This window comes from Epinephelus lanceolatus, chromosome 12 (genome assembly GCF_041903045.1).
Source record: "Epinephelus lanceolatus isolate andai-2023 chromosome 12, ASM4190304v1, whole genome shotgun sequence".
In the NCBI taxonomy this organism is placed as follows: domain Eukaryota; kingdom Metazoa; phylum Chordata; class Actinopteri; order Perciformes; family Serranidae; genus Epinephelus; species Epinephelus lanceolatus.
The window spans coordinates 38,622,976-38,632,938 of record NC_135745.1 but is presented as its reverse complement, the minus strand read 5'-3'; the positions used below and the strand labels follow the sequence as shown (position 1 = coordinate 38,632,938).

At 37.8% G+C, this 9,963-nt stretch overlaps 1 protein-coding gene across 4 annotated transcripts in view; it reads left to right on the top strand.

The window, feature by feature from the left end:
• Nucleotides 1-6,817: 6,817 nt before the first annotated feature.
• st18 (ST18 C2H2C-type zinc finger transcription factor) overlaps nt 6,818-9,963 on the top strand; it is a 43,608-nt gene continuing 40,462 nt past the window's right edge. For all 4 annotated transcript variants that reach the window (XM_078173407.1, XM_078173406.1, XM_033651174.2 and 1 more), the window contains exons 1-2: nt 6,818-6,947; nt 7,954-8,128. In XM_078173407.1, coding sequence (XP_078029533.1) covers nt 6,894-6,947; nt 7,954-8,128 — 229 coding nt within the window. In that variant the 5' untranslated portion in view covers nt 6,818-6,893. The remainder of the gene's footprint in view (nt 6,948-7,953; nt 8,129-9,963) is intronic.

Below are 9,963 nucleotides of genomic sequence, written 5' to 3'. Positions count from 1 at the left end.
AATTTCGGGACAGGCCTGAATGACAAAATATGCAACACAACATTCGATACCGAGGTGGCTGGCAAGCACCAACCATGTGCACTGGACAGGCTCTTAGTGTAAATGTTTACAACCCCCCACTGAGCTCAGTGCTGCTGGGAGTCACTCTCATCAGGCTGAATGGGATTTAACATTGCCATGTGTAGTCTCTAGCTAGTTCCACCATTAAAACTGCCTTTGACTTGCTGTCAAACTTCTTTCTATAACACTTGACTACTTATCTTTAGTACTGTATCATATAATTGGCTGTTGTTAGGCAGGATGCATGGCAACTTACAACGTGGTGTGCATCTCCGTTTTTGTTCTGTGGTATTTATTTCAACAGGAATTTCGCATTTAATTTAACAGGAAAAGTAACAATAGTGTTATTTAAAAAAACAGTACATTACAATCCTCTGTTGAGTGTTTCATAATAAATAATAATTAAGTTAATTTCATGTAGAAGATCAAACGTAGAGATTATAAAGTGCCCAACAAGGAAATTAAACAAAATTGTATGGCAAAAAAAATCAGATGATCAAAAACAGAAACCTATACAACATGCATACATATAGTAACGTATGGATACACAGACACTGAAACATATCGCGCAAATTAAATTTTAAAAAAGCCTTTAAAAGAAAATACAAATTTTGCAAGTACGTTTACCATAGAAATACTTTTAATGGACAAAACAATAAATTATACACTATTATACTGACTATCATGCGGACTATTTTCTTTAATTTGTTTTTGTTGTTGTAAATATTAAAAATAATGTTACTGTGTGTTGAATCCTTGGAATGATCTAATTTATGAGGAAAAGCCTCACTAAAATTTTAAATTTAACTTTATACTGATTACTAGCAACATATCTTCATACACGAGTTAATTAAAATTAATCTCTTCTATCAGTATTGTGCAAAAAAGTTAAAAGGCAACCTGAAGTTTCTTACGTACGCAAGCATAAATGCATCACACACATACTCCAGTAATTGTATAAGGACAGGTATATTAATGCAGCTTTCAAATGCCATCAGCTGAAATCCAAAGACACATCATAATGGCTTTTCTTTGCATGTCAACATATGCTGGAGGCACTAAATTAAGGTTTAGACGAGTAAATGTGAAATATCAAAACGATGTCAGAGACAACTCGCAAAGAATGCCATGCAGTCTCAGATCTCGCCCTTTGTCACTGATATCCCCTGTATTTCAAGATAATACACAAGTTGTATTTGATTTCCCAATATCTCTGACACTATACTAGATAGACGGAGCTGCAAATAAACAAGCATTATTCGCAGAGTAAATATATGCATGAACTTCAAATGATGGATAAATGAAAATAAATAGGGAAGCCTTAACATAACATTTATATTTTCGAAATCTAAATGGAACGAGTGTGTTGAAGAAGAGCCAAGAGGCATTAAGGCTGAAACTGCAAACCAAGGAGTAAATCGACTTAATGCCATCACATTTCCACCCTATTCATGCCTAAGAAAAGGGTTAGGGAAAGAGATTAGGTTATATATCTGCTGTCAGGGACTGAAGAGACCAAGAAGAGAACTTCACCTAAACAGAATGATGATCAAACAGACATGCTTTAACAGACATGCTTCATAATCTCATCCGTTATTGTCCCCTCTCTGCCTTGACTACAGGTTCAGTAGAAAATCTTAGACAGGGGCAGATTAAATGTGTGATGAAATGTCTGAGAAATATGTGAGAATGCGCAATATAAGGATGGTTGATTTTCTACCCACATGACGAACATAATCACTATTAGTAACACATATCCACATAAATATGATAATTCAAATTTTAAACACATTTATTGGGTTCATATTGGAAATCATCACCATCTGATGGCATAGTTTTATGGATAATTACCGCCAAAGAGATAATGCAGCATATGAAAGGAAAGCTTTGAGGCTTCTCCACTCACTGGGAGGAGAGTGCGTAGGTTTAGTTGTGCATCTGAGCTGTACCCAAAAGGCAAATATGTGGAAAGTTTGGTGACAAGCATCCAGGCATGTGGTTAACAAGATTGCATCTGGTGAGCAGGAAGTGTAGGATATAACTAAACTACGTATTTAAAGGGCAAATTATTTTCACATTAAGTTCAATGCCATCGGTAATCCTTCCAAATATAGACAGAACTATTTCATTTTCAGTAGGAAAATAATTATTCAAATACCCTATAGTGCAAATCCCGTTAATTTAGTGCATGACACAGTTTTTGATTTCCTACCACAGAACAAAACGGAAAAAGAATCCACTAAACATTAAAATCTGTTGTCTTATTTTGGTAATCTGGCTGCTTACTGACAAGTAAATAATCAATACAAATAGTTCTGAAGTGTCTGAAAATAGACAGGCGATTTAAACTGTAACTAACAGCCATGCATTTTCCAGCTGCAGTGCAGTGTTGAGGAAATGACACCAGCTTTGATGGGTTGTATAGCTTTTGAGATGAGCCTCTTTATGCCGCTTGCAGTTCCATTATGGCTTTGTTCGAAAGCTTGTTTACCTGCTGATAACATACACTGGTGGATTCAGGAGCACCGATCCAAAATCTGCTGCCAAAGTCACTCAAGTCTCATTGTACTGCAGGAGGGGAAGAATGAAATGTTTATGCGGAGGGGAATGCAAATGCTAAATGTGAAATCAAACTATGGGACCAATAAGGGATCAGAATAACTTTGCCAGGTTTTATTTTTAGCCCAGTTGCAATGCTAGCTTTGTGGAACACTCTTCAGTTTAGCCTCTGTGCATCTGTGTGCTTAGGTTTTACTCTGTGGAGAAATGCTGTTCCAATTTTACCAAAATGTTCAAACTGCAGATTATTATTTTTTCAAATAGGTCGAGTCGAACATCATCTAATTCAATCAAGCCGCTTATTACTTTAATTAAACCGTAATAACCTACCTGGTTGAGGAAAATGCCTGATTGTGCCACTGTTTGCCTCTGATAATATTCAATATCAAATAACCAGCAGATCAAAAACTGCTCATCAAATCTCATCGTTGTACATCACTTGAATATTTTTGGATTTCACTGTTAGAAAAGCTATGGTCTCAGGTCAAAGGAATAGCCCCTTGGTTTGCATATTAAAGAGGATTTGCTAGACCTCTGTTAGCCATGCATCCCCATGCAGGCAGGTCTCCAGGGGGCCAGCAGGGCCCCACAGACGGGCAACTAGGGGGCCAGGTGACCCTGTCTCTGAGGTTAGCAGGAAACACTAAAGAGGGATGGGCAGGGAGCTGAGGAGCCACTGAGTGCGAGTGTGCAAGGCTGGTGATGGCAGCTGTCAATGGTTTGGAAGGAGAAGCAGACAGATTGTGCGTTCTGTTGGTGCAGCCAGTTCGCCACCTGGCAGGCTTTTCCTTGTTAGAACTTCTTGCTGTTTCTGTTCTCATCAGAGAAATGTTTTTCCTCTTATCCTCTGTGTTCAGGGGAAGTTAAATTTGTCAAAATGTTTAAAGATGTTTAGTGAAATGCAATTGTTTAAAGTATGCTCTGTGTATTCTACAGAGCTGCTGCTGCTTTTGTTTTTTTAACCAACACGGTAAAGAAGATATATTTATGAATGTAAACGCTGCTTTAAATTACGCACTACTTAATTAAAAAAAAAAAAAGTAGCCACATACAAAATTAAAAAAATACAGAGGGTACGCCTTGTGAGTGTTGACCCTGTGCTACATTATTTAACTGTGCTTGTAAGAAAAGGATATGTTTTAAGGGGTAGGATTTACTTATAATAAATAATCTGGAACTTTCAAATCCCATCATAGCCGTAAATACTGCTCCATGTTGTTCACTTGTTAAGAAGAAATGCAAACGTAAACCATGAAAAGCTTAAAAGTACATTTAAAAATCAAATTTGGCAGTCAGTCCTTGTTCCAACAGGATTAAAAAAAGTCTTTCATTTGATATAAATATATGCAAAGAGAGTGGTGTGGTGATCTGGGTGCCAGAGGTGGCGCTTTACTCTGGATATTCTGGCTTGGGCCTGTAAGGGACATAAATTAACATGAATTAACACATGCATGCAATAAGAAAATAATTAATTCAAGTTATCAGTCACCTCTTCCATTCCAGGAATCTGATTGACAAGATAAAGTAATGTGCAAACTGCTTTTCAAAGCTAACAGCCTGGAGCACCCCTCCTATTAGTTAGTCATTCCCTCAGTATCACACCCGGAATCTGTCATTTCACAATTTTCTCCTATAATGCATATGTGCCGCTCTCACCACTCCACTACAGCAACTGCCATCTAACAAGTTGACACAGAGAATGATACAATTCACGTCCAGTATTCAGTTCCATATACAGCAAGCATCTGAGGCAGACGGGTCAAGAATATGGTACATTCTGTTCTCTCTCAAAATCGCTTTTCCAGGACTCTAGAGAAGCTAGATGAAGCTCCCATGATATCCTTCAAACACCTTCGGCAGTTTTTAGGATTTAAAACACTCAACCAGGTGTAAAAATAGTCTGTGTTCATGAAATTATGCAACATCTCACACCTGTCTACTTTACAGAAATCTTACTGTGATTCCTGGTCGTCATGCTAGTTTTTTTTTTAGTTTTTTTTTACCATTATTAAACAAACAAATGCGTTGTCTATTTTACAGGCCAAAACTAGATGTCACATAACACTCAAAATAAATGCAAATTCATATATAGCATATACGTAGCATCCACAGTAAGACAGGTCCTCAAAGACAACGAGAAAGCTTGACGGTTTAAAACAATTAAATTCCTCATGAAACATGTTTTGAATGTGACCTTTGAGCGCTCGATGCAGAGGTTGTGTTTGCCTATAAAACGTAGCCTATTTTGCAAATTATTACAAATTTTACAAACCCAAACTGGGACGTACGAACATTCAGTTTTGTGGAGTTGCTATGCTACGGCAAATAGCTAACATTAGGCTAGGCTACATTATTGTCTCCATGCTTTTGAATCAATATAATGACATTTTTTATAAAAAATGTTTTTATTAAGAATTTACAGCCACAACAAATAACATGAAGTTCGATCTGTAATCAACACATCTTTAGATAAATAGGTCAGTTAAAGCATTTTCGTCCTTTAGCATGTTGTGTGCTGCATTAGCTAATTTAGCCTGCTAGCATTAAAGAAGAAGCCGGGGATGTTTTTATTTTTTTATTTTAACATAATGGCATTTTCTTATCAATTGTATAAAAATGTTGTAGGGGAGACTGGGTTTGGTTAGCACACAGCGATTTTCTGGTACTTAAAAGGTCACAGAAACAGAAATGTAACATTAAAATGTTTGCTTTGAGGGTAACATTTATTTGTCATAGTATCAAAAGTAAAAAAGTGGTCTTTAAACCAAACGGCGTTAGACAGAGATATTAGAAATGTGTTGCTTCTAGTTAATAGACAAAGGAATCAGCTATATTTTGAAATAGTATTTGAAAGTCTGTGGTGAGTGATGGTTAACATGGCTAACATAATTTCATCAAAAAAATTGGGTCAAATTTTAGCAGGGTTTGGGGGTTGGCTGGCAAATGTGCCAAACAATTGAAAAATTAAGAGTTGTAACTATAGCCTAACAGAATTTTTGAGAGGTTAAAGCAATTTTAAAAGAATAAAAATATTGCTTATATGGTTAGCTAATTACTATTGTTTTGAATGGTCATTAGCAAAAGTAACCGGACATTCCTACCAATAGGCTACATTGCTTAAAAATGTTTGCATTTAAAAATGAACAGCTACTGTATTAAATATTCATGTTTTCTGGTTGTGGTTGAACTAAATGTTCAAATTCTTTCTACTGTCTGCTTCATTTTTTGTGACTATAGCATTTTAACATTGTGCCAGCCAACCCCAAAACGTGTTGCAACCAACCCTGGGATGGGGCTGGTTCGCACAAATGCACAATATGACTTTAATTACAAATTTGCAGCTAAGACTGTACCCTTTAATTTGCTGCTTGTTAGAATATTATAAGATAAATTATACCAGAGAAATATGTACAAGAGTTAACAAGAGTTAGCAAAGCATTTCAATTATTTCTAACATTGTCTGCTATGTTAGCTAGTTTAGCCTGGTGCTTGAGTCGACCCTCGCTAATTGTTCTATTTCTAATACCTGCATTTTTTTAAGAAGTTGGATACGTTAAAACAGCCTTTTTCTGACTTATTAGGCTTTATTTAACCGATCTGGTTACAACGATTCTTGAGTTGACTAGTTTAGTTCAAGTTAAATTAAGCTAGTTAGCAGCATAGCATTGTTAAGCTAGATGGAACATCATTTAGCTAGTGAGCACAGTAGCAAATTAAAAAAGTTATACATTTTGCCAGTTATAATTGTGCTTAATTTGTATTGTCTGGGTGTTTGCTTGTGTGCATATGTTTTGTTAGCTATGTGCAATGTTTTATCATTATGATAATTATAATGCCATTTAAAGAGTATAACGCAGCTATGAAATTAGTTTGCAAAAAGGATTAGTTTGTCAATATGTTTATGAAGTAAGAGCAAAGTGGCTGAGGTAAAGCAAGCTGCAAACCAAACAGCACACTTGTCCAATTTGGGTAGAGAGGAAAAAAAAACTCCAGAGGATGATAGTGTGCACAAAAGTTGTTCTGTTGCCCGTGAGTGTGGTGTCAGCCAGTCCCAGTCCCTGCGGCCCTCACCGTGCACTGTGCAGGCCTGACGGGAAACTGACTGCAGCTCAGGACATGGCCTCGTTTGTTCACGGTCCCCCCTCTCTGAAAAGAGTTATGCTGTCTGTTTTGAATGGACAGCGTTTTTCTTTGTGTGCTCGATCAAAACAGAGGGCAAAGTTAGTCAGCAAGTTGCATAGCTTCTGCATTCTGATTCTTCAAGCCTCTTTTGTATGAAGTTTAGCACAATGTTTTACACTGTGTTTGACCTGAATGGCATGCTGGAGGTAGGAACCTTTTTCCACACTACAAAATAGAAAAGGGTAGAATGTAATTTTGCTATCAGATATTACTCATTCATGCTTTTTTTGCTGTAGAACTAAAGTAAAAATGATCACATGGGTTAAAAAACTCAGCTATAATACAGAAAATGACAGAGTGCAGTGTTGCTGAAATATTTATATGCTTTTATCTGATCTATTTCCTAACCACAAGGTATTTGCCTGCGAATCCCTGGCACTTTTGATATTACCTGAAGGCAAATGGTATATAGATTTATACAAGTTATTTACAACAACAGCCAAGCCATTCCTCTGGAAACTAGGCTGCAGATCAAAGGATTGTTTTGATCTCTACTTAGCATATTTGTTTAACCTAGCCAGTGATTCTGAAAAGTGCACAAGCTTTTCGGTGATATGCAGAGCACCCTTTATCCGTCTTTTTCTTCTGTTAGCTCTGGATTTAAGTACTTTCTGTATTTAGGAGACAACTGGATTTGCCAGCTTTTGAAATTTAGTTGCCCACTGCTAGCAGTCTTGGCACTCAGAAATAGATAACTAGGTATGTTCCACTGCTAATCCTGATCGGCCTTGTAATAGTATTTGCGGACTGTACAGCACTCAATTAGGGCATAATGTGCTATTTTTATTTCCTTTAAGTTGGATTAAATGTGAAAACATGTTTGTTTTTTTTCTCAGTTTCCATCCACTGTTTACCGTGTGGGTACTTTGCAAAGTATTGTTTTATACTGTTTCAATCAGTACCACTCTCTCCACACAGGATTGCAAAATGTCAGGAGGAAAACAATGTCCAAACGCTCTCTAAAAAAGGTGCCAGGGCAATCAGGAAAATTTCTGGAATGCTTAAGAGAATGCATATGCACACAATGCCCTAATTCTCTCTTACTTTGGGTTTGGGAAAGATGAGCCCAGGTTTATTGAGAGCCAAAAAAGGGGGCAGATGGCTCACAAGAGGGATAAACCTGGGAAGTCATGCTGTAAATGTGTTTTACAGAAAACAATGAAAGGAGCGGACAAAGCGATTGTGGCAAAGTCCTTTGGAAAATGGAAAAGCAGCTCTCTAAGGTCCAGGACCATGGAGAAGCCGGATGAGCCGTCCGAGGAGAGTAAGGAGGAGAGCCTTTCCAACTGCACCTGTGAAGCCCCCCAACTCGGCAAGAAACCAGTTGGTAAAAGTACCTTATTTTCTTATTTCAAATCCATTCACACTGCTGTGTCTCTCAGCTTATTTTTTTCTTGTGGCAATTTTAATTATTACTGTGGTGACTTTTTTTTTTTTCATTTGACTCTCTGGCCTGCCATATCCGGTGAACAAACAAACCACATTGTTGGGCAGGAGAATTCCTTTTGAGGCAAAGTGTGTCTCCGATGATACAGTGTTGCCAGAAAAAGACAAAGCAAAAAATAGCAAACACAAAAACAGTCACAGGTGCATGGGAAAAAGAGAGAACCGAGTGAATGGTCACTGCGGTCCCCAGGAGGTCTTTCAGTGTTAGCCAGTGCGGTGGGTGGACTTCTGACAAGGACGTTGGTTAGCAGCCAGGTGGAGTGTGTAACTGAGAATGCCTCTGTTTATTCTTTTCACATGCTAATGTGGCTCCTATGTGACTTTAATGCGGCAAAACTTTTTCTTGGAGTTAACATTTTTGTTGTTTCAATACCTGCTCTTGTATCACAGTGGTGGGCTGATTCAAAGGCTCCACGCTCTTTCATATAGGCTTGGGACGGTGCCAGGGATAGAGATATATTAACTGTGCTGTATGTAAAGAAAGATTTTACACCGGTGGAATATTTTCAGTACAAACGGGTACAAATTTGGCTTTTAGAAACATGAACAGGACATTGTCATTTGGGTTAAAATCATGATTATGGGACATTTTTTTAAAGCATTAACATCACTACAGATTCCTGGAGGAGGCAGTTCTGGTGGTTCAGCGTTTATGTGGTGATAGGTATGTAACAAAGCAATATGGTCAGGCAAAAATGGCTTTCATCTGCTCTTTATGATGAATATTAAACCACGCAAGATTTGGCTCTTGTCTTATTTGCAGCCAATTATGCTCCAAATAGTATAAAATGTGTACTACAGTATCTTATAGACTCGCATCCATCCAAATAAGAGAAATGAGGCTTCTGACACTGCAATGAAAGACTACATGAGGGCCCAAGTCCTGAGCAAATGCACCCCTATGTGGACAAAGTAAGAACAGTGGGGTATTTAGATGAAACACACCATGCAGTCCTTATAGTGCAATTGTATCTCTTTCCTACATTGCTATCTAACTTGTTAGTATAATGGGCTATCAATATTGCAGTAAACATGCTCTAAAATATATCTTTCATTAGTTCGTGAGCCAGCCTAATGTCTAATCCAGGAGCACAAAAGAGCAATATGGCCTCACACTATGGGTCTTTCCATACCTTGTAGTGTACGATCTGTAAATAGCTTAAAAGGCATTGCATCTGCCATCTGCACTTCTAGGAACTCTTCTGCATAACCATTAAAACAAGCTGTCTCAGAGGACATCATTCGTATTTCAGCCTCAACCCTGAATTACTGTGTGTTCATTATAATTATAAGGGAGGAGTGTTGCCAGGCTAGCCTGCAGAATGCCAGGTGCACACTTCCATAATCTACCATTTTAAACAACTCAGAGCATTAACAACAGTATCTACATGCTATTCAGCCATTAGTTCACTTTGGCTTTCATGCTCAAACTCACATCAGTCATCCGAGCATTTTGTTTGCCGCAACAGACATACAGGAAGAAAGTGCAATACTTTGTAGTGTTCCATTTTCCTAAGCCTGCTTAGGTTATGTGACTGAGCCATGCCGCTGTGTGAAATTTTATCCCGATACTGGCACTGTATCCTTGTGAGGGAGTCTTGTAAAATAGGTTTACTTAGCGCCTTTGCTGGCATTTTCCGAAGATAGCAAATGCACAAACACTGTCCATGATCGGATTAACTGTTCAACAAAATGATGTAACTCTTTGTCTTTCTT